General features: G+C 53.5%; 1 protein-coding gene across 3 annotated transcripts in view; it reads left to right on the top strand.

The window, feature by feature from the left end:
* NALF2 (NALCN channel auxiliary factor 2) overlaps positions 1–19,207 on the top strand; it is a 32,204-nt gene extending 12,997 nt beyond the window's left edge. Inside the window, exons 2-4 of one of the 3 annotated variants that reach the window (XR_012044795.1) lie at positions 10,605–10,776; positions 11,345–16,340; positions 18,273–19,207. Coding sequence is in view for 1 of the 3 variants with exons in the window: in XM_072877256.1 (XP_072733357.1) it covers positions 10,605–10,776; positions 11,345–11,751 (579 nt within the window). In the remaining 2 variants the exon portion in view is untranslated. Of the gene's footprint in view, positions 1–10,604; positions 10,777–11,344 lie in introns of all 3 variants that reach the window. The other 2 variants (XR_012044794.1, XM_072877256.1) reach the window with 2 other exon arrangements.
* The last annotated feature ends 8,536 nt before the right edge of the window (positions 19,208–27,743 follow it).

Consider the following 27,743-nt stretch of genomic DNA (forward strand, 5'->3'; position numbering starts at 1 on the left):
CTGGAGTTGCTCATCCTCTGTTACTGGGTTCTCATCCTCTGTTACTGGGTTATTTGGGTTTCGTTGCTGCCTTGACCCCCCTCAGCATCCCACGCTCCCAACCCTGCTCTGCCAGGGGCCAGCGCAGCACCGCTCCCCACGTGGCCGCACACCGGTGATGGGGCTCTCTGCCTCGTCTGCTTCCCACTGGCCTTCCCATGAAAAAGTGTTGTGTAGGAGCTTCTCCGGGAGGCCGAAGGCTTGGTTCCAGTGCAGGGGTGCAGCCTGGCCGTGAGCACAGAGCACGGGTCTCCCATGCCCAGACATGGAAGGTGAGCTCGATGCGGGAGCGTCCCGGTGGCATCACACCCCTGTGGCAGGAGAGAGGGAAGGGCTGGGGCTCCGGGGACCTGCCGAAATGCATCCCTGGCTGCACAGTAACCGGAGCGTTTTTGGGAGGGAGGACTTGGCACATCCCCAGCACGTGATGGCTGGGTGACCAAGCTGTCCCCTCTCCCGGCTCCTCTGTGGCCGACCCGCAGGAGCGGGACGGGGGTGTGTGCACCCATGCCGGGGTGGCCGGGCAGTGTCCAGGCTGGTTTGGCATGTCTGGGCCAGGTGATACCGGTCTGATTTGGTGTTTCCCACCCCTCGGCTGGGGTCGCGATGCCTGTGCTGGTGTGCCAGAGCCATGCGGTGTCACAGGGCAGATGGAGAAGGACAAAGCCCTCCAGATGCCGAGGAGAAGCTGCTCGCTCCCTGGCCACTGGTGGTTTGTCCCAGTCTCCTGGCCAGCTCTCCTGGTGTCCATCCCCTTCCCTTCATGCTCCCGTCCTGGCCTCGCCTTCCCTATGAGCTGGTCTTCTCCTCTCTGAACCCCAGCCAAAACCCTTCTGGAAAGGAAAGCATAAAGCAGCGGTCTAGATTTACTGTTGCCCCTCTCGCTCGGCAGGCTCAGCGTGGGAGTGCCGGTCCTTTTTGCCTCTGCTGTGCTCTCGGGTTTGCGTGCATCAGACGTCTCTCAGGACAGAGACTGTCTACTGCTGGTGTTGTGCAGCCTGTAGCACAATGGGGCCCAGTGCTTCCTTCCAAGGCACTTCCAGAAGGAGCAGGCTCCATGTGCATTTTGTTTGGATTCAGTACATTTGTTTTACAGCAGCGCCCGCAGGCAGCCCACCAAGACGGGGGCCACATTGTACTAGGCACTGCCCAAGCGCGGGTATTCACTGCCAGAAGAAATCACAGGGTACACAGAGGGGACAGACCCAGGGTGCGGGGGGGACTGAACACCCCGCCGACATCACGTACGCTGGAGCGAGAGCTGGGGTCTGTGGGCAGCTGCGAGCGGAGCGCTTCCACCCCATCGTCATCCTCCCTCGGAGGAAGGACACGTCTATCCCAAGGTGGAGTCTGATAATTAAACGAAAATATTATTTCATGGGAATCGGAATGATTTTGAGCAGTGATACGGTATCAAAAGCCTACCGCAGCGGGCTGGGTGGCTGCAGGAGCGGTTGTGCAGGGCTGGGTGGCTGCAGGCTGGGCCACAAGGGTAAGCCCTGTCCGGGTCCCGATGGCCGCGGGGCCACCGTGGCAAACCTGCACTGGGCAAAGTGGGAGCTGTGGTGGGAGGGAAGGGCTTCAGGCAGCCAACCCCGCGTCGCTGTGGCCGCAGCGCCGGCTCCTGCGCTGGGTGCTGCGACCCTGCACCGCAGCGAGAATCTGTACAGGGTGTTTTGCTGGAGGGTGCATGGGGGTGCAGGGAAATGGGGGGGACCTGCGACATGCAGGCATACAGGTACTGGCTGTGGAAAGCGAGGGGGCTTGGCAGTGGTCGCTGCCTTTCCATTCGTCCAGCTGTGATGTTAATTAGTGTGATTACTTGCTTGCTTGCTGTGTAATAGATAGATGCAGCCACGCAGCCGTGCTGGGATGCCAAGTGCCATGTCTCCTAAGCGCAGTCCTGGCCGCAGTACTGCTGAGGGCTGTACAGTGTCCGAAGCGAGGCCACGAGCACCACTATTCCAGGCAATGCTTCCCGTTTCAGTACAAACCACAATTACGGGCTATTCCTCCTGGGTTTGTTCCAAGGCGAGAGTTGCATCTGCTGGGGTGAGACCAGGCTTTTCCCTGGCCTCTGCACAGGGCAGCCCTCGGTTGCAATGAGCAGATTGAAAAAGAAATGAGCCTGTAAATGTGGTGCCCATCCCCTGATAGCATCCCCGGGCTGGGAGCTGGCACCGCTAACCAGTGCCAGGGGCTGCCCCTGGCCCAGCACACCCATGGGTGTCGAAGGTGTGCGTGTGTTTGCAGGTTGAGGTGCTGCTTCTGCTGTCCTTTGCCCGCTCCAGGCGTTCCCAAGGTGTGTGTCGAGCTACCCCATGTCGTGAACTTCGGTGCGATAGGATTGTTACCTGGGCTTTGAGTGTATAAGGTGCATGGAGGCCATGCTTTAAAGCTGTTTTCTCTTAGTTTTGAAAGATGAGCGCTTAGGGAGTTGTGCCTATCTCAGACTTGTTTTGAGTAGCTTGGAGGGGGTGTTATTTTGGGGGGCTTTTTTTTTCCCCTGTAAGAGAAGGGGCATTCAGGTAGTCTCTTTAATCCAAGACCTGGGAATTAAAACTAAAATGCTAAGAACTATAAGCTTCTTCATGAAGTCACTAAGGTGTTGTGAGCGGGTAGCTCTGACTTAACGTTGCTTCTGGGTAATTTTGGAGTGAATTCATCAGTGAGGTCAAGGGACGTGGGTCCGGTCCCAGGAGGTGGGTGGGAAGCCGTGGCTGGGGAGCACAGGGGGGGTTCCCCTGCCCAGGACCCTCCCTGAGGATGAGCCTGGTCAGTGCCGGACCCGGCCCAGCCTCCCCTGTGCCTGTTCTGCCCCGGCACGCTGCGGTCGCAGTGCTGGGGTGACGAGCTGGGATGCAACTGGCATGGGATGGCTGGGGGAAGACTAATGGGAAAAAATCCCCCTGGAGATGGGTGGGCCGCAGGGTAGCGGAGAGCCCGGCACGGGCAGCACTGGCCGTGATGGGGAGCAGGCGGGATGCCGGCCCAACGGCATGGCGTTTCCAGGGATGTTTGAGGAGCACCGGCTCTGGCAAGCAGCTGGGGTTTGCACCGGTGCCGTTCCCAGCGCCCCGCAGCCAGCGTGTGGCCGGCCCCGTTCCCACTGAGCGCCCGTCCCCATCCCACACCATTCCTGCTGGCAGCCTCCGTCGCGGTGCCCGGAGCCGCAGATGCTGACTCCCCTCCATGCCCTACGGTGCTGGGGTACAATGGGCAGAGGCGCCCCGGCCCTCGCCTCCCCCGGTTGTGAAACGGAGGATCTGCGGCTCCAGCGCTGTCATCGCCAGGCACAAGTCAACATTATATTTAAAAAAAAAAAGTAAAAACAATACAAAAAAAAAAAAATCGCACACAGTTGTTGGGTTTTGGGGTTGGGTTGGTTTCCCCTCCCCGAACTAGAGCATGTGAATGTGGCAAGGCAGGGATAACGCAGCTCCAGAACTATCAAAGAAGTTACCAAAAAAACAGCTGTTACAGATGTGATGTTAGAACAGCCTATAGCAAGGCTAATTAAAAAAAAAAAAAGCTGTTTAAAAAGCTCAAGATTGTTAATGTCAGAATTGTAGGCGGCAGTAATTGAATACAATGGTAATTGGACGTTGCAGCTTGTGTTTGTGACTCCTCCTGGCCGGCCGTGGACCTTAGCATTCCCTTAATCCTCTGCCATCCAAGGGGGCTCTTCTCTCCCCCCGGCGCGTCCTGCTTCCCGCGCTGCATCCTGATGTGCCAGAGCTTGGAGAGATGCCCGAGCGGCTCATTAGCAGTACTCATTTCCCTGTGTCCACGACTAATGAGGTGCAGCCACTCCAGATGCTCATCTCGGGCCACAGTGGAAATGTGAGTCCCAGGAACCGCTCCGGGAGGGGAGGGGGCAGCTCTCGGCTGGGGGGTCTGGCAGGGACAGGCAGGGATTTCTCCTCTCGGCCCGCCTGGAAGGTGATGGCCGGGCACACACGGTGTCCCGATGAGCAAGACGTGAGCGAGCTCCCTATGGGTGCAGGAGAACGGGGCGGCTTTGGGAGGAGGGTTTCAGGCAGGTTCCCTGGCGCTGATGGGGGTCTGGCCTGAGGGAGCGGCGACGGCAGAGCCCAGCAGCTTCCAGCGTGAACCCCTGGCCACCGGCCCGAGCACACTCCTGGGTCTCCTTCCAGAGCTGACCCCAGCGCTTTCTCAGCAGAGCCCAATATTATTGCAATTAAATACAGCCCCGGGCAGCTTTGCCAAGCTATAAACTCGCGCTCGGTTTCTCAAAGCATCCAATTTGCCTGCACCTGGTGTAACCACTTACGACTGCTGGTCAGGGGCTCCGCTCTCCTTGGGCGTCCCCTCGGTGGGAGCAGCGCGGGTGGGGGGGATCAGCCGGTCCCCCGGGCAGTCAGATGGGGGAAATCCCTGCCTTGCTCAGGTGTGAGGTTAGCAGAGGGCGAGGAGCACCAAGTCTTGCCTTCTCTATGCAGAATGAGATTATTTTGTAGGGGAAGGTTTCCTGCTTCCCTCGTTATCCTCCTCCCCGTCCAGTCTGCAAATCCCTGGATTGCAAATCCCTGGATCGCAAATCCCCAGGATGCTGCCCCTGCCTCTAATTACAGAGAAGGGTCGTTGCAGCCAGGCCACGCTCCCTGTGCCATCAGCAGAATTTTCCCTGGGGGAAACCTCCCAAGCATTGATTCCTGCTCTAATGGGAAAACAGCAGCTCGTTGGGTTAATTACAGCCAGTGGTCCCGGTGAGCATCCAGACTATCCCGAGCACTGCATCCTCTGCAAAGGTGGTGCATCCCAAGGATGCTGCTCCATCCCTGCCCCTTGGCTCTCCCCACATTTACCCGGGGTGGTTCAACAGGCAATGCCAGTGTTTACAAAATACTGGCAGCAACTAGATTGGTGTTGAAATGGCCAAATGACTTAAAAAAATTAGTACATTATTTTGTGCAGAAATACTAAGAACGCAGAAGGGCTCTGGAAAAGCTGCTTGATGGGGGATGCTGTCCTGGTGCTGAGAGGAGGCAGCGGGAGAAGCGCAGGCAGCGAGGAACTCAATTTGGCACAGAAGGGCCTGCGAAAAGCTCGTCCCTCTGACTGCCGCTTTCAGATGTCGGTGGCAGTGTGAGCAGACAGGTAGCTTAATTAGATATCTCTTGGAAATCCAATTCATTTTGCTTCTTTTTAATGTCTTTTATGATGGGGTATTTCGGCACACCTGCAAAATTCAGGCGCAGATAGATAGCCTGTCCTCCTCCTCGCGTATAAATCGGGTGTCTGAAGTTGGCCCCTTTCCTAGGCAGCAAAACTCCTTGTGCTTTCTTGGAGTCATCTAGCCAGTCCTCTGAGCTAAAAATGCAGGAAGAAGGCACCGAAATAGAGCTTTTTGGAGTTCAGGTCACTTATATTTACTTGGCCAGGCTGGAGATCAGCCAAAAGCAAAAACAGAATGGAAGAAATGCTGATTGCAACCAAACTCACTTCCTGGAGAAACCATAAAGGGCAAGGATAGAAAACAGCGAGCTTTCCCCATTGATTTAAGCAGAGAATAAATTTCTTCCTGTCCTAAATTCTCACATGTCCTTTATAATGGCAAGAGAAAGCAGGTTGTGTGGGATAAGCTCTGAGATATCGAAAGCTGTTGGAAAACCAAAGCCGTAGGGCTGCTGCTTGAGCATCCCGGGGAGTTTGCTCCTTGCCTGTAACACTGGTCTTTGCAGATGCGTGACGGGAGGACGCTGGTGTCTCCTAGAGATCTGCCCGCATCTCAGCCTGATCCCGGTGGCGTGGGGCGGCCGCCAGCCCTGTTGCACCAGCAGGTCTTCGCTGTCTTTATTTTTGAACAGACATGGGCGGTTTCCATCGCGCACAGCTGCGGGAATGCCTGCCGCAACACCCGGAGGACCCACAGCTCGGCAAGGCGAGGGCTGGCTGGGACCGGGGCAGCCGCACGGCTCCGGTGCTTCCCTCTGGGCTTGTGGGTGCCCTGGAAAGGAAAGGGGAAAGGGAAGGCACGCGGGGAATCCCGGTGCCTGGTTGTAGTTCCTAGGTGAGAGCACCTCCTCTGCCCTTGCCGGTGGCTGAGGTATCGCCAGCTCTTTGCAGCCTTTCACTCGGTATTTGCATTAAATTCACAGGGATGTCGTTGTCTGAGACCCCGACCCTCTGCCAGGCTTCCCTGACAGGAGTCAACAGAAACATTTTAGGGGGAAAACGTGCAGAGTCTGCTTGCGCAAGCTGTGTTGCACATCTCATGTTGCGCATGAGATGAGGTGCAGATCCATGCAGAGTCTGCCCGTGCAAGCTGTGTTTCGGCAGGAGAGCGGGACGAGCCCGAGCTCCTTCCAGCCAAGCTCTCGGGAGTCTCCTGTGCCGGCTGCCCCTTCTGCCTGCGGGGCCGAACCGTGGGTTGCTGCAGCCCGAAGCCGGAGCTGGGCCAGCGCAGGTGACAGCCAGGGTCCCCTGCCAGGGGACCCGGTGTGGCATCCCTCCTCCCCGGGCTGCACGTGTCCCCAGGTGGGAGCCGTGAATGCGACCGGGGCCTGGGAAGCAGCACGGGGTAGAGTCGGAGATGATTAAAGGGCTGGGAGGGAGACTTGCAGGAAATGTGAGAGAGTAAATCAGTCGAGCTTGCCTAAGTTATGACTAAATGGGGAGCGTGATACATCTGCAAATATTAGAAATGTGTAAACACAGAGGAGGGAGAGGGATGGTTTATGGAATGATTGAAGGGAATGAACTTTTGGATGGAAAAATGTAGGTCAAGTATGAAAGAAAACTTGTAGGCAGCGAGATAAGTGCTTTCGGCAGTAAAACGACCTCCTTGGGAAACGCAAGAAAGTCCCGCTGATGGAGATGTTTAATGCTAAGCCAGATGAGGGCCCGGAAAACAGGGTGAGCGGGAGGGATGGACTCAGTGTGTCCCATCCGGTCCTTGCATCCGTACCCCCCAGGCTGGCAGCCGGGGCTGGGCACAGCAGCAGGACCCGTCTGGGTCCGTGCTGGCCCCGGATCACGTTGCAAATTTAATCCCTTTCCCGTTCATGACCCGTTTGTGGGTGGATGCTGGGGTCTGCTGTCGCATGTGCTGTCACTCAGCATTTGCAGCAGAATTTTTGTGAGCAAATACAACGCTGCGAGCTGTATATAAACGATGCACTTCACCTATTTGCTGTTTCATTACCATGGAGCACTGAAGAGCGTGTGCAAGAGAGAGACTGACGTGGCAGGACACTGTTGGTGCTATGTGACCGGCGGACTTGTTGCATAGAAAAAGCCCAAATGATTAATCACAAAAAGTGAGTGGCAGATTATCTTTTTCTGGTACGTAGCTTAATTCTTGTTTAAATTTGCAGGCTGTTTGTGGTGTAGTTAATGCATCCAGTTTTTAATCCTGAAAACTTTATGACTTGGGGGAGAATTCATCCCACCCAACTCCAGCCATTTAAAATTCCGGCAGCTAGTCGACACTAGCTGTCAGAAATCCTCTACAGTCCACAGGGGAAGAGAGCAGCACCTCCAGCCCCCTCGCCGGCGGGTGCTCGGGGTACTCTGGTGCTTCGGAGGGATGCGTTGTCCTCAGGACGCCCTCTCTCTGTTGCCTATAAAGGGCAGCCCAAATAACCCTCAGATAATTACTAATAATTAAAATAATAACTAATTTTTAGAAGATTGAAATTAAGGAAATTCACCCCAGCCCCAACACCTTAAATCTCCAATAGACCTAAAAACTCTTTGGAAAATGTGTTTCATAGCATTTTCCACGGGAGTGCTTGCTGGGGGCAGGGCTGCCTGCCTGCCCGCTGCCTGCCCGCTGCCTGCCCTGGTGGGCTGCCTGTGCCTTCGGACGGGGAGAAGGGGAAGGCATTGCCTTCAGCCTGGCAAGCCAGAGCCCCTGCCTGCGGGGTGTCCCTGCCTGCGGGGTGTCCCTGCCTGCGGGGTGTCCCTGCCCGGGGCCACTGCCCGCTCTCCTGGGGCTGCGTGTCTCGGTCACCATCCTCGGTACGTCCCTCCCAGAGGCATCCCCACATTTCGGGCTATCACATAGCAAGTCTTTGCAGCTGCAAGCTCTTTGTGGCAGGGACCTCTCCATTTTGCTCCAGATTACGCGTGTGTCTGTAGTCGTGCGTAAATAACAGTGTCGTGTCGAGGCAGGGACTTGCTGAGTCCGTGGACCAAAGTAAGGATGTGTCCCATCTGGCTAAGTCCTGGCCAGTCGGTGGATGGTGTGAAGCCCATTTTATACCTTCTGGTTCTCTGTCCCATCTATCATAAGGTGTCACTGTCCACTGAGATGTCTAACCCTCCTTTACATCCTGTTGAGGTCCCGTGGAGAGCAATGATAGATGCTTTCCCTGAGGAGAAAAGCTCATCGTGCTTGTGGAGTGTCATGTGCCACCCCGCCAAAGGTCCTTCTGTGGTCCTTCTGTGGACACAGAAGGTCCTTCTGTGGTTCTTCTGTGTCCTTCTGTGGTCCTTCTGTGTCCTCCTCCCTGTCCCACCGTCCCCTTGCTCCCGACACTGTCCCTGAGGGAGCGGAGGCCGGTGGGGAGGACACGCATTGCAGCTGGGGTTGTGGCATCTCTGGAGCACGGGCTGTGCACACCCTGCCCATCTGCCCTCCTCCTCCTCAGCCCCGGAGGAATCAGCTCAGGCAGATGCAGATCCAGACCTTGAAGCTCTCCCTCCCGGTTGTGTCCTCCCAGTCTGATTGCAGAGTCAGCCCCTTCTCTGGAGCCGTTCCACTTGGTCTAAGTAATTAACATCCAGTGGGCCAGGGAGAAAAAGCAGGACTGAACTTCCCACATCCCAGCTGAAAGCCCTGACCACAGGGCTATTGACTGCTCTGAAAGGCTTGCTCCATATATTGTGTCCTGGTCCCGATTAAACTTTTTGTGATTAAAGTTTCACCAAAACTAATATGCTTCCATGAAAATTCTGGTTTTCATGATTTGGCATTTTCCAGGGGGAAAAAAAAAAAGAAACTAAAATAACTTGCCAAGAATTTCCCAACCAGCTTTAATCCTGACACACTACCATGGTCCAAACAAACGATGATAAGGATCTATGGAAACATGGGGAAACAAAGAAGCAATGCTTTTAAAGCCTCCAGAAAATAAAAATGCAGCTGGGAGGAGGAGCACGGGGTTTTCTCCAAGCACGCCGAGGAGGGAGATTCATTCCCTTTGAATCACGGGGAGTCCTTTCTAGTTGGTTTCAAAGGAAGTTGGATGTGGTCATTAGCATGACCTTAACTCTGTCGCTAGTGCCTAGATATATTCATAGATGAGCTGGAAGCCCCACGGAGGGTGCTGCTCTTCCCGGCGGTGTCATGGGTTTCTTGCAGGCTGAGGAATGACTGCTGACTATGAGAAACAAGAGATCTCCCTCCCTTTTACAGCGAGCGAAGACAAACAATTTCCACCCGTGCCTGATGCTTGGGAGATAAAGGGGGATGCGGGCGATACGGTCTTAACCAAAGCCATCTGGGCTGTGCCCGGCCGGCTGTGATGGGCACGAACGCACGGAGGGTGGAAGGGAACTTGCTCTTCAAGAGCTGGTTTCTGCTGAGGAAGGTCATCTCGGTCAGCTGCAGATGAAAGCTCCTTTGCCAGCGGTGGAGGACCCGAGGGAGGGGGGCCGGGGACCGGAGCGGCTGGAGCGGCAGGGGTTGTGGCACAGCCACAATCTGTAGTCGCAGGTGAACCCCCAGGTTGCTTTTGCTTCTGGAAACGTTGCCAAGCACAGCTCTGACCAGTGGAAAGGCGAGGGGAGCGCGCAGGGGCGTGCATACCGCTGTTTGGTACATCCGAGTGTCAAAATATGCCTGTAAAGTGAACATTTCCCCCAAGCTCTGCCCGTTTGAGCCAAAAGAAACGGTGCAGCGAAACGCGCCGGATTTGTATGAATTGGGAATCTCCCCCAGAACCAGGGGGGTGGGTGAGGAAGGTGTTATTTGGTGGCAGAGAGGGACGGGCCTGAGGCTGCAGCGGCTGCGTGTGCCGCATCCCAGCGGTGCCCGCCTGCTTCTGGCCAGCAGCTTTTCCAGCAGGCAGGGACCTTTGGAAGTTTCCAGTAAAGATCAGCCCACGGTCAGTTTTGCTGTCCCGTGTCCCATGTTCAGAGCTGATGGGGACCAAAGTGCTTTAGAGGAGGCGTAAATCCCTACCCTGCCCCGGGCGAGCAGCAGGGTGTCTCGGGGAGGAGGAAAATGCTCTGGGACGGACGAGAAGCGGTGCTTGAATTCTTTGTGTGACGGACCAAGCTCTCAGGCCACCGGTCTTGGCAGAGTCACCGCAGTCTGTCGCAGTGGCTGTCTGTAGGGGACGTTAGTCCATGTGGTTAATTAGCTTTATTTTTGTGGTGGATTTAGTTTGTTAGGTGAGTTCCACAGTCCCAACACTTTAGCGGTTTATTTCAATTGATCGGTGAGTTCAGTAAGCGGCCCCGATGTACTGACACCCATTTCTCGCGTGAGCAAAGAGGAGGTCTCCCTTCCCCTCTCACCCCTTGTCTCTGCCATGCTTCGGCTACCCCGGCGTTTGGGGAGGTGACGTGTCCCTCTCGGTGGCTTCCCCTAGGCTGTCTACAAGGCCTGGCTGTGCTCCGAGTATTTCAACGTGACCCAACAACAGTGCCGACACCGGATCCCATGCAAGCAATACTGCCTGGAGGTGCAGACCAGGTGCCCGTTTGTGTTACCGGACAATGACGAGCTGATCTATGGAGGTTTGCCTGGCTTCATCTGTACGGGTAAGGAGGTCCGGGGAGCGGGGCCAGGCTCCCGCACACCCCGGGGGGACGGAGTGATGAGCCCCGTTGCACTTTGCAAGCCATACACCAGATTTTGAAAGCTTTTTGGGGCGGAGGGGGAGGAGGTGCAGCGTGGAAACACATGAAGCACTGCCTGACTGCCGAAACGTGGCCGTCTGGGGGTGAGGTGTAGGTGGTTAACGGAGACACGGCAACAGCCCACAGCTTAGCGCAGGAAATGAAAGCCCTACCTCTAATTGAAAGCTAAAGCAAGCATCTAAGGGGCTGAAGGTGACGGGATTAAAGCAAGGCCAGGACATTTAACCACCACAAGCAGCGTTCGGGGTGTCCTAAACGGGTCCCAGGGCTGCGGTCTCTGCCTGCACACTGGTCCGCGCAGGCTCGCAGCCCCACTGGGGCCGGTCCTGGGGGGTCTCTGGGTGTCCTGGTTCTCAGGCTCTGCCCGTCCTGCGGCACACGGCTGGCAGGCACCGGGGCTCGGTCCCTCTGCAGCCCCGTCCGCCTTCTCCCACTGACCCCCTCCTCTTCCTCCGCTTCCTTCCCGCAGGGCTGCTGGAGAACCAGCTGCCTGACGAGGAGGCCAAGTGCTGCGAGGTGCAATGGGACTCCTGCGACCACCCCCCAGACAGCAACGACAACACATCCCCCAAATCCACAGCGTCAGAGTCACTCCATTTCCACCGCCACGACCCCCACCTCCATCACCAGCGGCAGAACCACTACCACCTCTACCACCACCACCAGTACCACCAGCCCCACTCCCCATCCTTGCTGCCGGTCTCCGCAGGGTCTCGCCTCGGCAGCAGCAGGATCAGACTCTGCGTGCTGGTCCTGATGCTTCTCCACACCATGGTGTCCTTCTCGAGCGTGCACGGCGGCAGCGGGGCGGCCGGCGGAGGGCTCAGCCTCGAGGCCCTGCCCGCCCTGGAGGAGAGCGTGGCACGGGACGAGTGACGCGGAGGGGAAAGCCGACCTCCAAGAAGAACGCCAGATCTTTTTCCACGAAGGGGGGCACATGCTATTCCTCCAATGGGAGGCACGGGATTGGGGGTGACGCACACACACACACCCCCGCACATACCCCCAAGAGCTGCTCGCCGCGGGGCATCCCCGTGATGAAGAGTCTCTAATGCGCACAGGGCTGCGGGACTCGGCTTTGAGAAGGGTTCGGTCAGTAGCAGCCGGGCAGCGCGGCGTGCCCGGCCTCGCCGAGGCGCCGGCGCAGGAAGGTACGGCACGGGGGCGGGGGGAGCGGAGGGGAGGGAGTCCCTTCGGAAGAGGTGTCCCCCTGGGACTGCTGCGCATCTCCCGGCCACCGGCCGCGAGTGCCTTGGGCGCCCGCACCTTACCCGCCAGCAACACGCCAAGGGTTTGACAGTCAGCCTAGCCCCCATTTCTTTTCCTCCTCGGTCCGTGAATCCCGAAGGGGCAGGCAGGCAGGGAGGCAGCACCTCTTGGCACAGCCTTGCCCCCCGCTCCTGTCCCAAGGGAAAAGCCCATCAACTCGAGGCAGAACCATCCTCGTGGGGTGCAGCGTCCTCAGCGTGGCATTCCCCTTGCTGATGGGATTTGGGGGACAGGAGCGGGACGCTGTTATGCTACACTGTGGTACTACTCGGGGTTCGTCTTGTTACGTCCCCGGCCTGCTCCTCTAGCCTTGCCTCTCCTGCTCCTCTGTGCAAGGAGGTGGAGAGGGAGGGAGGAGGCACGGAGCAGGAGGGACATCGCCAGCATTCCCACGTCCCACTTTGCCAAGCGTCCTGATGATTTGGTTTAACCTTTTTTGCTTTCTTTCCTGACCGGAGTGGCTGGTCTCCAAGAGGAGTTAGGGAGATGTGACTCCAGCAGTGCGCAGGTGAAGCGAGGGAGTGGGATCGCACGTGGTAACAATTGGATGCAGGGCGTCAGAAGGCATCCTTCCATGCTTCCCAGCTACAAATCATCGACTGGATGGCAGAAGGACTGGGCAAAAGGGCTGGAGAAATCTGGCTTGTAGGGAGAGTCTCCCACACAAAGAAGAGGCGTTAATAAAGCCCAGCTGGGGAAGAGAGTTTTTGTGAATACTTTCTGTCCACGGATGCCCCCCAGATCAGAAAATTTCTAGGAGCCCGGCTGAGACAGCTGGACTCGGCCGGGCAAGGTGCTGGCTGGTGCAGCCTCATTTGGCTCACTTGGGTTTCTTTTTTTAACCTGAGCTCAGCAAATCCAGGGATTCAGCCCCAAACAGACATCAGACCCTGCTTTCCTAGGAAACTCCCAAATTCTCCACCCACCCACCCACCAGGAACTGTTGCCAGCATGAATACTGCGAGGTGCTTGCATGGGGGACGGTGCTGCGCCTCCGGGCCAGGCACCAGGGACAAGAAAGTTCATTCTGGGTGTGGGCGAGGGGAAGAAGGAGGGGTGCATTTTAGCACGAGTCAGCTGCAAAATGTCCTGGTGGCGATACGGATGTGAACCTGCTCGTTGCCTACAGAGGCCGTGTGATGGTCCCTCTGTTTCTGGGCTGCCTCCTGACGGGGAGCCTACAGCAGAGCCCAGGGTGGATCGCTGCAGCCCTGCTGGGAGGCAGGGATGGAGCAGGAGGAACGTCCTGCTGCAGCTCAAACCGATCCCAGATCCCTGCGAGGGTCCAAGAAGTCACAGAGTTGAGGACTGTGAGAGTTTTGTGGTTTCTGGTCTGTTGAGGTGAAGCAAAACCAAGCAGAGCCCCATGAGCAAAGCTACTTCCTACCCGGCTGGAAGAAGGAAGTACCGGGCGTCTCGTGGGAAGGACAGGTTTCCTGACGTTTCCAGCCCATTTCCAGACCAAAGAGGCTCTGAGAAGCAGCTGAATGTTTGATTTCTGCTTTGACTTGAATCTCAGAGCTTTGGGGTGATGTTTACACGTTACCAGTTGCCTGCTACCAAAGTCCCGCAGATACAAAGCCTGTGAACCTTGGTCCCTCGGTCGTTGGGCTAGGAGAGGTGGTGCTCACGGAAGATGCAGAGAGTTTCCCCAGCAGATTTCCTTGCTGTTGCTACCCAGAAAAGGTAGGACCGTTCTCATTCGACTATTCCTCACAACATCCGTGTATTTGCAGTCTAGTTTATACCAGTCTGAGAACTTGGACGTGCAACGGTTCAGTAGATAGGGATCCGACTCCTCCGTTTGCTCTGCTGCTAAGAAATGAGTTGCGTAGCTGCTTTGATGACTAGCAAAAGCATACAGCCAGACCGAGGGAGGGAGCGCAGTCCTGTGCCTGCCTCGAGACAGCCGGATCCAGTTCCTTCTTAAGGAAATTAGATTTTTCATGTACTGCCAAGAGTTAAGCTAATTCCAGACGCCTCTCTCGGAGATAGGCTGCATCCAATCTTTGAACGACTCATCTAGAGAGAGAAGAATAGCCCAGTGTGGTGCGTCAGCAAGTGGCCCTGAGTCACTGGCCCTATTCATTGTCTGCTGGTGAGACACTGAGCAGCGCCCGAGCCTGCGCTGTGCAGACGGCGTGGTGTTACGGGCTCTTCCGCACCGCGCGTGCGTGCGAATCCAGTGCAAAGACCGTTCTTGAGGGGTGCGTGCCCTTCTGCCCGCCTTGGAGCTCTTCTGCTCCGCCGGCGAGCAGAGCAATGGACCAGCGCCTGGGTGTCCGTCCAGGCTCGGGCAGTTTCTGGTGGCACCGAGTGCGGAGGTTTTGTGAGGGGTGATTTCCTGCGGGAGTGAGGTCAAATAGCCCGAGTTACCTTCAGGGACTAGGGGAGGCTGGCAGGGTTTTGCTGGAATAACCTGGGAGCTGTGAGAAGTGTCTTCACCTTCCATAACATCAGCTGATGAGCTTCATCCCAGGAGGCAGGGAGCCCGCACTACATCCCAATGGATGGTCTGGAAGCTGAGCCATTTCAAAAATGGGGTCCTTGGTGTCGTTACTGAGGAGGTGTAGTTGCGTCAGCCTCGTCAGCCGGGGAGCGAGGAGGCTCTGCGGGGCAGTTACGCCGTAGCCGGAGGAGATCCGCACGTTTTCCAAGCTGCGGCCTCCCAGGAGGTGTTCACGTGAGGATAACGTGCCGGGTCGGCAGGGAGGATGCCGACTCCGCGGGCAGGGGGAGCGCGCGGGGTGCGGAGCCGCGCTGGCAGGCGCGGGGCTGGGATTTTACCTAGTGTGACTGGAAGGAAAGTGCTGAGTCTTCACAGACCAAGGCTTTTGGAAGGAGTTCTTTTATTTAGCGAGTCTGGGCTGCTGTCAATAAGTTCTGTGGTTTTAGGGCACCATATGCTGTATTCAACACTTTGCCAATCTCGTTAAATGAATCCAGACTAGGCTGTTCACAGAACAGGACGGAGCAGCTGGAAGCGGTATATGTCGCAGTCCATCATTATAAGGCCGTCGGATAAAAATCTTCTCTTTGGTCTGACATTACAACCTTCATAATCCTCCATCCATATTAGCTTTCCCTTTGCTATACAAGAGAGAAGTCCAGAAAGGAGACGTTAACATCGTCTCAGTTAATGCCACTGATATTTATTTTTATTAAAACATGGAGCACATGTGCCTGCGGTAAGGAGAGAGGGGGTTCTGTGCCCTGTGCGTGCAGGTATGCTCCAGCCCGAGCCCTCCTGCGCCCCAGGCAGCCCTGGGACCAGGAGCCCTTTGCAGAGCCGCGCTCCTGCAGCCACCTGGGACCTTGGAAAACACCAGGATTTATCCCCCCGGGAAATGAAAACCAAGGTGCTTTCTCCTTTTCATTCAATGATCTCATTTCTTCTCCCTGAAGAAGGCGCCACGCATTGGGATTAGTATGTAAAACCCAACCTTTCCTTCAGTGGATAAACTTCTCTCTGCTCGGAGAAGAATGCCCATCGGAAAGCAGCGATTCCTCCCTGCCCTCCCTGGCAAGAGGCTTTCTCTGCCGAGACACCGGGGGAGCCGAGGGGTGATGCTGTCCCCGCAGGGTCCGGATGCAGGAGCGGGCAGAGCAGACGGGGCTGCGGGAGGAAAGGTAGCCGGGTCCTGCCCGGCTGGAGTGTTCATCCTGGGTTTTGCACTTTAATGTAACTGCCAGTTGTACAAATTAATTAAAAATAACTGAAGAAAAATCCCAAAGAAAGGCCCTGCTTCCTCTGGTGAAGATTAATCATTAGTTGAGCCTTTTTCTTATGAAAATACAGATCCATGGTAGCCCCAGGCAAAAGATTCCCAGGGAGAGCCCTCACCATTCGTGCTCTGAGTTAGGGAAATCGCTTTGAAAGCATCTGACAACTAAAGCAGAACATGTTGAGTAACTTGGCAACACTCAGAAAACATCTTGAAACGGTTTTTGTTCAACACATTTTGCTTTGCTTCAATAGGAGATGTCAGGGCAGTTCATTCACTGCCACTGAGGACTGCAGGCGATGCTGGGAGACAGTTCCTCTGCCCGCGTTTAAAAAAAGAAAAAAGAAAATCCCTGATATCTGCTGCTCCCGGGGCAGGATCCTCCTCGGCGATGCGACGAAGCTTCCCATTGCCGAGCTCTGCGCATCCCTTCTGGCCGGCGAGGTCTCCCCGCGCCGCGTTTGCAGGGAGGTGGGTGATTTACAGCACGGAGCGGGGCCGCTTGCGCTGCCGGTGGGCCAGGGTCCCCCGTCCTGCAGGGAGGGGCACTGCCTTGCGCTCAGCCTTGGGAGTGAAGGCTCTGCCCTCAAAAAGTCACGCAGCGGCTTGTGATAAATTATGATACGATACCTCGCTACCACCCCAGAAAGGAATGCCTATAGAAATTGGTAGAGACAAAATCGGGACAGAAACATACTGGGGTTCTGCAAAAATCCCTATTAAAATCTCTGCGATGGGGCAGACCATTTTCTTTATAGACTTTTTGAGCTGCCCTGTGGCTTCCCATCCATGGGGGTGTAAATCTCTCTTAAATCATACTTGAAAGGTTCGGAAGGGCAGTGGCTGATGCGTAGGCAGGACATGAATAACCAGCTACTTTAGCCCATCAGAGTCCGCTCTTGGGCATCCCAGCGGGGTGGCGGAGGTTCCTACATTAGGAAGCCCCGGGACCACCCCTTCTCTCCCCAGGAGGAGCCTGTTCAGGGCTCCTGGATCACGGCAGCTCTGGGGGGGCTGCCCAGGTCCAAGCATCATTTAGTTTTATTTCAGGAGTGAAGCTTTTCAGCAGCTCTTTGCGGGTGTTCTCTTTGGGCGACTGCTTCCAGTTCTGCGCATTGCTGCGGGGAGGGGGATAGGGGAAGCCCGCTCTGCTTGTCCTCCGAGTGCCAGCCCAGAGTCAGGACCTGGCTGCTGAACATCCAGGTGTTTTACACCATTCCTGCAGCCCCGGCCCCCAGGCTCCATCTCAAAGAACGAAGCCAGCACCCACCGCGCTCCCCATGGCTGAGCTGAGAAGAGCATCCTCCCAAAAATGGGGCTCCCAAAAAGGGGGCTCGCTCCGCCACCCGCAGGGTGGTCCTTGGGGGGGTCCCACGCGTGGCCTCGTGCCTGGACGTAGGCTGGCGGATGCTCGTCCCGCAGTTCCGCCCTTCTGGGATGAAGGAAGCAAAGGAAATGCTGTGGCCATACGCGAAGGATAAATAATTTTCAAATAAGGATCATAAAAAAAAAAAAACAAACCAAACCATAATTCCTTTTAAAAGCTGTTGGGATGGTATCAAAGCTCTCAGCCCCTGCTCGCAGGACCGGGTGCTCACGGCAGGAGATGGGCGGCGTTACTAAACACCGTTCCTCCAGCTTCCTTTCCAGGCTGCGTATCTAGTACTTTTGTTCGAAACAAGGTCAGGAGTGGTTTCCAGTCTCGTTAGCGTTTTATGATGATCCTTTTTCAGCCCGGGAAGTCGACAACTTCGCTTGTTGTAAACTGAAACTCAAAAAAAAACAGAATTAGGTTTGGCTTATGAAATTTGGGGTTGGTTTTACCATTTTTAAATGTATTTGGGAACTGTACGTGCTTGAATTGCAAAACAAAAAGACATTTCAAGCCAGACAGTTTTTTTTTTCTATTTTGAAACTTGTCAAAACAAGCCATATTGATAATTATGACCAATTTTTTTTTTTTTAAATTGAGAAATGTATCAAGAACAGCCTTTTCCCACAAAACCTTTCATTTTCAAAAAATAAAACGAAAAAAACCAATCACACTTTTTCTGCTCGCACAGTTGGAACTGGTGGCAGTGGATTCGGAGAGAATAGCAATTTGTAAGGAATTCCAACCAGCTCTACTTAAAATAGCATCCAGCCAATTTCTTGGGGGCAGGAGGCTGAGCGGCTCCGTGGTGAAAGCAAACTGGAGAGCTGCCGTTCTTACCGGGACGGTTTCGGTCCAGGATAACGCACCTTGGGAACCGCCTGGGCACGTTCCCCTTGGGAAGTCAGTGCTGAGGTGCTGCTGCCCGGGAGGAAGCATGTCTTCTTCTCCGGGTCCTCGGCCGGTGGTGGGTGCCCCAGCCATCCCTCTAACCAAGCTCGATTTTCTTTTCCAAACCAAAACGCATCCAGCTTCTTCTGGCCTCCAGTACGTTCAGACATCACAGTTACGGGATGCCTTCAAAACCAGAGATACTCCCACACCTTCGCGGGGGTTTAAATTGGGAAGGAATTAAATGCGCGGGTCCGGCAGGGATGCCACAAAGCGAGAAAAGCAAACGCCGCGGTTCACCGAGAACCGCCCGAAGGGAGAGCAGCGAGGAGAGCCCCAAAGAAAGCGTCCTTCCCCTCTGGCCCTTCTCCGCTCCGAGCGCGGGAGATGCGGTTTCCGGCAGCCGAGGCGAGGTCTCTCTGCCCCTCCGCTGCCGGCGAGGGCCGGGCTGGGGGGTCCCGGCACGCCGGCAGACACGGGGCGACCTCGGCAGGGACCGGAGCCCCCGCGCCGGGAGGGCTTTGCCGGTGTGTGTGACCAGGCTGCTTGTGACCGAACCCTTCTCAAGTGCTTGTGAAACGTCGGTGGTTACAGAGCTCCGACCGACAAAAAAAGGTCCTTTTACAGTACATGGTGGCGAGGTGAAAACAAAAAAAACCATACTGCTGAAGTCAAAATATTCTTTCTAATCCCCCTGCCCGGTTTCTCTTTCTTTCCAGCTTTCTTCCTCTGCCTCCCGGACCCTCCCTCTCTGTTCCCACCCCCCTTCTGTTTCTCTTTCTCCCCTCTGTCATAAGAAAGTGACTGTGTCCTCGAGGGGACAGTTTTCTTATGCCATTTTATACACTGTGCTTCATGTTTAGAACTTTTTTGCACTAGTTCCTATTACATTTATTTTCCAAAATGGTTTGACAGAAAACAAACAAAAAAACCCAACAAAAACACAAAACCATGCTATAATTCAGTTGTATTAAAAATATTATCCTACTACTCTCTGTGTTCAATAGTCTCTGTACCTGTAATGCTTTCAGTTCTGTTGTATTTTGGGGCAGAGGTTTTCTCCGCTCCTTGTTTAACCCAGTAAAGAAATAAAATGTTAAGAATTGATGATAACTTCCTCCTCCCTTTCTCTGCGGTTTGATTTGAGCCGTGTAGGTGCCGGCGTGCTGCTCGCCGTCCAGGGAGAGCCCGCGGGGCAGGCGGCCGGCCCCTGCGCCCCGCCAGAACCTGCCCTGCAAACTCGGTCCGTCTGTCCTACGGGTGTTTTCTTCCTGCAAAATCCAATCTCAAATGGAGGACAGAAGAGGCAGAATGGAGGGACAATAACCCTGCCTTACTGAAGTTGATTTCGTAACCTTTCTTTATATTCTTTTGTTTCTTGCCTTCACATTTTTTGCCATGGGGCTCACCTCAGAACAATAGGGGCAAAGACTGTCACCAAGAGATTCATCAGAGAATAATGACTAAACCAGGGTATCCAAATTTTGCCCAGCTGAAGTCCACACCCACATATAATCTGGAATTAATTCATCTGGACAACAGATCTCGGCATGCAACAGAGCTAGGACACTCCGCTCCAAATTGAATGCTGCATGCCAGGCTGCAAAAGGCCGTGTAATAAAACTCTGAATTTACACTTCGGCCATTCCTACCCCGAGCTGAGAATTCTCAGTTTGGGAAGAAGACGAGGAAAAGAGAGCAAAAAAAGGAATGAAATTGGACGGAGATAGAAATAAATTTTTATAAAAGCAGATTGGTGCAGAAGGCAAATGCGAGGGGGAGGGCTGGGAGGCACCGGCTCTGCTGTGAAACCAGGGCAGAGAAGGAGAAGCGGTGGGTGCAGGAGGGGAGACACGAGAGCACGGCCGGGCAGTGGGGTGTCTGGTGTGTAATGGCACGAGGGGCTGGGTGAGTAAATAACTAGCGGGATACATCACGGCTAGAATGGAAGGCGTCGTTTTCTGGCCTCTCGCAAGGTTCTCGTTCCTCTCTGCCCAAACCAAATCGTCTACAAAGAGACAGGTTTCCTCTGTGGCTCCGAAAGAAAAAAAAAAAAGCATGTATTTACTGGAGTTCCTCAAGCAGAGGAGCTGGCCCAGGAGCCGGAGGCTGTGCCGAAGGGTTGTGCTCGGGCGAGGGGCTGGGGCTGCTGGCGCCCGGCTGGGCTGAGCCCGGGGTTCCCGCTGCTGCACCATCCCCTTTCCTCTCCCTTCGCCTGCACCTTCGCCTCGTCTCTCTTCCTTGCCCCACGCAGAACCAACATCCACGTTCAGCCCTTCGGCTGCAAAATCCACAGTGTTCCAGGGCTGCCTGTCCCTGCCGGCAGCCTGCGCACCTTTTTACAGGGACAGCCTTTTTACAGGACCTTTTACAGGACGCAGGCACACGCGCGTTTCTTCCCCGGCCATTAACGGTAGCAGATGGATTGGTGCCTGATTTTCACGTCCATGGTGCTTTCCTCAGGGTATCCACTAGCTGGGTAGAAGATGGCTTCGGAGCTCCTTTCAGAGGGAGCCATTTCATTGATACAACCGCCGGGTTGTCTCTTTGTCCACAAAACCCAGAGGCAGGAGGTTCGGGATAGCGGGACAGGCAGTTGGGAGGGTCACGGTGCTGCTCGCAGTTTGGGCAACTAGAGAGCAACGTTATCCAGCCCATTTTTAACTGAAACCATGCTGTTCCCTTGTTTCTTAAGTCATCTACGACCTCTCACAAGGTCTCCGGCAGCAATAACTGTGTGAATTCCTACCAAATTTCTCAGGTAACCTTCGCAGCCTTGGTGGGGAAGTGGGGACAGTGTAGCTGCCGGACAGAAGCATCGCCGTTGCAAACCAGGGACAGGGGGGTCCTTTGTTCTAAAACCCTTTCGTCCTGCTCTGTTCCAGCCTGTTGTTCTGATTTTCAGGGAGTACCACGTTCCGGTGCTGCCGAAGTGTAAAAATAAGGCAAAGTCAAGATGGTTTCCAGGGCGAAGCGTGTACATGAACTTCTAATGTAGAAGCATGACGGCCGGCAAACAGAACAGGGGGGGTCTCTTGTTATTCGCATAGAGGGGATCATGCTTAGCCCCACAGACAGAAAAGCATGCAGCAGAGGCGATCGCCAGAAGAGCACTCAGGTGTCTCAGGTTAGCACATACCCTGCTGAAGACACTTAAATCCAACTCAGGTATTTCCTAATGTCTGCAGGCCCCTCTGCTCGCTGTTAAGGTACTTTTGATAGTGGTTCCTCATGGGTGTGTCCTGAACTGCCCCAGTTTGAGCAGCTCTGGGCCTCAGCTGGGCTCTGGAAATGATGTAGGAGAGCCCTGCGAAGGGCTTGAGCTGGTAAATAGCATCAGGACACAGAAAGCACCAGATTTCTAGAAAATGTGTTTGGGTTCACTTTTTCTTCTGGGAGCACTGCCGGCAGGATGGGTCCCAGCCAGCCACGTGCCATCGTTCGTTCCTACCAACCTCCCGCTGCAGCGATGAGAAAGCGCCGGCCGGCTTCTCTGCCGCACTCGGCACTGGGTAGGTGGTGGCGATGAGCTACGAAGCCTTTCAAAATGGACCTGCTGCTGGAGATTAAAAGCTGAAGTGCCTGGCCTGGGAGGCAGAAGGCAGCCAAAGGGTGGGAGATGATGTAGCTGAGCCCGTGGAAAATACCACCACGGCTCTGCTGGGCCAGGCTCAGGGCGCGGGGTGTGCTGCTGTGGCGGGTGCTCAGGGAAGCTGTGTGAGAGCAGGGCAAGGATGCACCTGAGATAACCATGCATCAACATGCCATTGATGGCATGGTGGGGGTCGGTCTCTTCCCCCAGGTAACAAGTGATGGGACGAGAGGAAATGGCCTCAAGTTGCGCCAGGGGAGGTTTAGACTGGGTATTAGGAAATTTTACTTCACCAAAAGGGTTATCAAGCATTGGCACAGGCTGCCCAGGGAAGTGGTGGAGTCGCCATCCCTGGAGGGATTTAAAAGGCATTTGGATGAGGTGCTCAGGGACATGGTGTAGTGGTGGGCTTGGCAGTGTTAGGTTTACGGTTGGACTCGATGATCTTAAAGGTCTTTTCCAGCCTATATGATTCTGTGATTAATGGGATTTCTGAGCCAAATACAAGGGATTTCCTAGTATCTCTTTATGTAACAGCTCTGGATTGATGGTTAACTGCTGAATTTGTGTAGCTGCATTCTTGGACCCAGCTGCTCCCCTGGTATCCCCCCTCCTGTGGCAGCGACTGCTGGAGCGCCGTGTTGCACGCTTGAGAAGGTATTTGTTCTTGGCAGCTCCTTTTTATGCCCCTGTGTCTTCTCATCTGAGACAGCATCCCTCTCCCATGTTCTCCAGGCTTCTCCTGGTTTAACAGACCCAAATCATCTCTCCCCTTGGTCGCTGCCTTTCCAGGGAGAGAGGTACCATGCGTGTGCTCCATCTCCCTGCCTCCAGGATGCCCTGAAAGAGGGCAGATCCTGTTGGGGGGGCTTGGAGACTGTATTAAAAGAAGCCAAGATTTATGGGGCTGGAGAAGGGGGCAAGGAAACGCACGCGAGCTCAGCCTGGGGGGTAGCGATGCTGTTCCTGAGCTTGCAACGAGCATTGGGCAACGCGCAGGGAAGGGTCTCGGTGGCCACATGGTGCCTGAACTGGTGCAGCAGCCAAAAATCCACCCAGGAATGTGCCGCGTCCCAGGCATTTCATTAGCAGCCATTTAAAGCTGATGCGAGTTAAGTAGATATAAATGTTCATGCCTATAGGCCCGCAGACATTAAAGCTGGAAGGCGGCGTGGAGTGGGAGAGAAATTTCTCAGCTGTAAATTTGCCTTGTGACTCCATAAAAACTGAAATGGGCAATGTGAAAATATTTCTGCTGGAAAGAGCATGGAAAATGCTGCACCCCTGAGAAAAGAAAACAAAGCGCTGCAGACCCAACTCACACTTCAGGCTTGGAAATGCTTTGAGGTGCAAGATGGGACTCTCCAGACGCCGAAATCATGGGTGGGGTCCAGATTTCGAACATCATCTCTTCTGGATGTGAACGAGGAGTTCCTTTTGTTTCTATATTTATTTATGTAGTTTAATAACTGACACACAAGGTTCTGCATTCTGGTTTATCAAAAAAAGAGAAAAGTATCATTTTCAAGCACATGCATTGAGAAATCATGCTAACTGCCTAATTATATTTCTGAACAATTTCAGAGCTCCTGAAGCTTCTCCGTCTTCCCTGGGCACAGGAATACCCGGGAGTCGTGAAAATCAGGCAACTTGTTAGCGTGGATCTAAAAATGTGCGCGAGGGCCTCGTTTTTCACACCAACATTTGAACACGTGAGACTAAGAATCCTGAAGACAAATTGTGTTTTATTGTCCTTCCTACTCTTCACTATACGAATGAGGTTTCAGGTTGTTTTCCACCTACCAGGAAGATCAAGGATGTTTCTAGGCCTTCCAAATGTTCTGGATACCTTCAAATCAGAGTGCCCTGATGTTGGCGAGGAGTTCTTCATTTATTTTTATGTGATCAAACAGGTTTGGGTTTGTTTTGGGGGTTTTTTTTGTGGGTTTATGGATTTTGCAACTGGAAAGTTAGTGTGATGCTGCCTCAGAAAACTGATGAAAATCTTGTAGTTAAAAGTTGAAGAAATTATTAATGATCATAATTACCCACATTTTTTGCGTGGAGGACTCCTTTGTCCTCATCTTCTTTTTGTCTAAAATTTGCGTCAAGAGCTTACGATTTATTTTTCATTAGCAGCCCCCTTGCCATAGCGGAGCAGGAGCTGCGTGGACGGGCTGTCGAAGGTGGGTTTATACGGTTTTGAAGGCTAGATGCTACGAGCCAGATGGGTTTTACTGTGTGACTTCTTTCTCTCTCGCTCTGTTTTTCCTGGGCTCTCCTTTGCCCACGTTGGATCATGGCCTTGACACTGCGCGATGGTCCGTGTCATTCTGTTAGATCTGGTTTGGTAACTGAGGAAGATCAAGGTCACACTGATGTGTTTCCTCCACTGAAAACATCAGTGTCTTTATTAATTCAGCTTTAACTGTATTGAAGTGAAGCCCCTTGAGGGGAAAGGGCTGGGAAGGGGAGTGTTTTCTGCCTTCACATGAAGGCACTACAAGTGCCTTCCCGTTCTTTCATCTCTATTCGTAGAGAAGCATATTTCAAGGAGAGGGTCAGGCACGGAAGGAGATGGTGTTGCTGGTGCCGCACGGGACTTGGATGATCATCCTCTCTCGTGAGCCTGCCCTGAGCCAGGAGTTTACTCAAAAACCGTGTTAATTAAACCACATCAGGTGAAAATGTAGGTCCCGGTATATATAAAAATAAAAAAAGTAAATTCAAAAGCCTGAGAGTGAAGCACTGGAAGGGGGATGTCCTTGGCCATCGTGTTCCTGGAGTCTACAGAAGGGCAGATCCCCAACTGCTGAGAAGATTTGGTGGTGGTCAGCAGGAATGTGCTGGTCCCATCCTGGGGACTTCTCTTTAAATAATGGCAGAGGAGACTAGGTAAGGTTAGGCTGGATGTTGTAGGCTGAGTTTGGGAAGGACTGGACACAATCCTCCTCCTCCTGTTGCCCTAATGAGCAAATAGATCTGCAAAGTGGGACTTGCTTAGTTATGAGCTATTTCCAGTCCAACCGTATTATCCAAAAAGAAGTCCACTGTTGTTTTTTTTCCCTGTCAAGCCCCCTGCTCTTCTCGGGCCTCAAGGAGTCTTCCCTCTTGCAGCCCCGTGCCAGCCATGACCCCTCAGATCAGTGTCCCGTTCCTGTCCTCCTCCACAAACATCTCATCCCTGTTAGGAAATCAGTTGCACATTGAGAAAACTCGCTGCTGGTGAGAGCAATCGAGAGTCTTCAGCTGGTGAAGGTTCACAGAAGGAGATTCCGGAGGTGAATTTGGTGTTGTGTTGGGGAGCAACACAGACCTACCGCATGGCACATCCAGGATGCCGTGTATATTCATCTAGTGCTATCCAACATGCATCCATCCCTTGCACTGCCCTTTGGGCAGCTTCCCCTAAGGAAAAGCGTGTAGGATCTGGTTTCCTTTGAAGATGGAAGTGTTAAGTGCAAGCAAAGATCACAGACCTGATAAATCCAAGGGATGTCGAATTACATCAGACTTCCTCATCTTAACGTGGAAACATCAAGACCAGAGACCTGAACCAAGTGACAGGAATTGCTGTATGCAATGCCACGTTAGGGACAGGTTATCTTCGTATTATCCGTGGCACATCACTTCATTCACACCCTGCTTTCCTCTTCCCTACCAGTCCCGTTCATGTTTTTAGTACGAAATGAGTCCCACGTACGTGATAATTAGGATTATAGCCTCCGTCTCTCTCTCAGGCTTCCTAGCTACCCTTCACATCTGATCTGACACCTTCTCCAAGGCTTGCTCTAGGAAGTTCTTGCACTCCTCTTCCTCCAGTCTTTCTCAGCCTCTTCCCATCACCCTCCTCTCCATCACTCAGCCTTCTTTCCTCTGACTTGATCTTTGCTCCAAAACGAACTGCGGTTGGCCGCACCTCGAACGCTGTGTTCAGTGTTGGGCCCCCCACTCCAAGAGAGACATGGAGGGGCTGGAGCGTGTCCAGAGAAGGGCAACGGAGCTGGGGAAGGGTCTGGAGCACAAGGCTGATGGGGAGCGGCTGAGGGACCTGGGGTTGTGCAGCCTGGAGAAAAGGAGGCTGAGGGGAGACCTCATCGCTCTCTACAACTGCCTGAAAGGAGGGTGTAGAGAGGTGAGGTCGGTCTCTTCTCCCAGGTAACAAGTGATGGGACGAGAGGAAATGGCCTCAAGTTGCGCCAGGGGAGGTTTAGACTGGATATTAGGAAATTTTACTTCACCAAAAGGGTTGTCCAGCTTTGGCACAGGCTGCCCAGGGAAGTGGTGGAGTCGCCATCCCTGGAGGTATTTAAAAGGCGTTTGGATGAGGTGCTCAGGGACATGGTGTGGTGGTGGCTTGGCAGTGTTAGGTTTACGGTTGGACTCGATGATCTTAAAGGTCTTTTGCAACCTATACGATTTTGTGACCCACACCTTCTCTACTCAGTCATTGCTGTCCCAGCATTTGTTCCTTGCAAAACCAGTTAGTACTCTGTCTTCCCCCAAAACATTTCTCCCATCGCTTGGTGCTAAGCCCAGGTTAGCTCCCAGCCTATGGTAAAGCCACAGGTAAGTCTGCGACCAGCTCGGAGGAAAGCCTTGCTGTCAGAAGATCCCCTGACATGTTTGTATTCACAAGCTTGTCAGCATTTGGCCTTTTTTTTTTTTCCCCTCTTGGGGAAAATTGCTACTGTTTCTAACACCACTTCAGATCCTCCCAGCCTAGTTGTGAACAAGCCTAGCACCAGTGCTAAAACGCCAGATGCCGTGGAGACCCGTTCTGGGTGAGTCTACGCTAGGAACTGTCACTCCGTTGGCATTGGGGATGGTGGAGTTAGGAAGCCAAAGAGAGAACCTCTTTTATATAAACTGTAAGTTTTTCATAAAAGCCTTTCTAATTTGTACCAAAAAGACTCTAGCACACCCTTGGGACTGGTAAAAATAATAATAGCTTAAGTGGTAGAAGACTGTGAATTTGAAACAGAAGGTTACGCGATTTAGAAGTATTACAAAAACGTCAACATTGTATATCAATAAATGTAATTTAGATATACAAAGGAGATAGCAAAGATTTCAACAAAGAACTGTCAAGTCTTACCTCTTCAGATCTTCTTGAAATAAAGCAGATGTCTTCATCCAATTGATCCAGAGAAACTGGCCTTCACATCCAAAAGTATGTTATTTGAAATCACAAATGGATTACTCCTTTCAAAAATTACATGGTTTGCTATTTTTCAATCTTTTTTTATTCGGAGATGAAACACACATGTTTATATTGGCTGGTTTAGCCTAGAAATGAAGCATTCCCCAAAGCTAGCAACCCAGAGCTCGTGGAGCCTCAACTGCCGGACCTGTAATAAAAGAGATGAAGGCAAATGGCACTCATTAGAGCTGTATCTGTCCGCTGTTTGAAATATGCCTTTGTAATAAGCAATTTAATTTTTACTATTCCATACCATAACAAATGGCTACTGCCCCTTTCCAAATCCTCTAACCAATGCTCAAATGGCGTGCTTTATCAAGCCTTGATCCGACGTGGGCTCCGCAGAGGAAATTGCTGGTTTAAGGCTGTGTTATTCTAGGATATTACGTCTGAGCCTTGTGATCTTTCTCCTCGCTTAAATCTGCAACTGCTGGGATGCATCTAAGAACAAACACTCGGGTTTTCCTTCCCCTGGTTATTGCTGTCACGTAATATTAACAGTCTCGAGGTTGCAAATCACTGAAATCCCAGGTCACCTGGAAACTAAGCCCCTTATGTGGAGGTCCCATAGCTGGATCAGGGCCTTGGCTGTGCAGCTTCCAATAACTTAAGAAGGGAGCAGAAAAAGACAGTTCCATATGTCCTCCTTATGACCGCTCCTGCTTTGATATAAATTCCTCAGCTTTACCCTTTTCAAAGCCAGGGCTTCAGTTCTTTACCCTGGACTCACCCTACCTTACCCGAGATGCTTAAAAGTTCAAGTTTAGCCCAAAACCATGTGGGAAGACCTCGGTCCCTGGCTCCCAACAGCTCCTG

Source organism: Ciconia boyciana, chromosome 12 (genome assembly GCF_034638445.1).
Source record: "Ciconia boyciana chromosome 12, ASM3463844v1, whole genome shotgun sequence".
NCBI classification, from domain to species: domain Eukaryota; kingdom Metazoa; phylum Chordata; class Aves; order Ciconiiformes; family Ciconiidae; genus Ciconia; species Ciconia boyciana.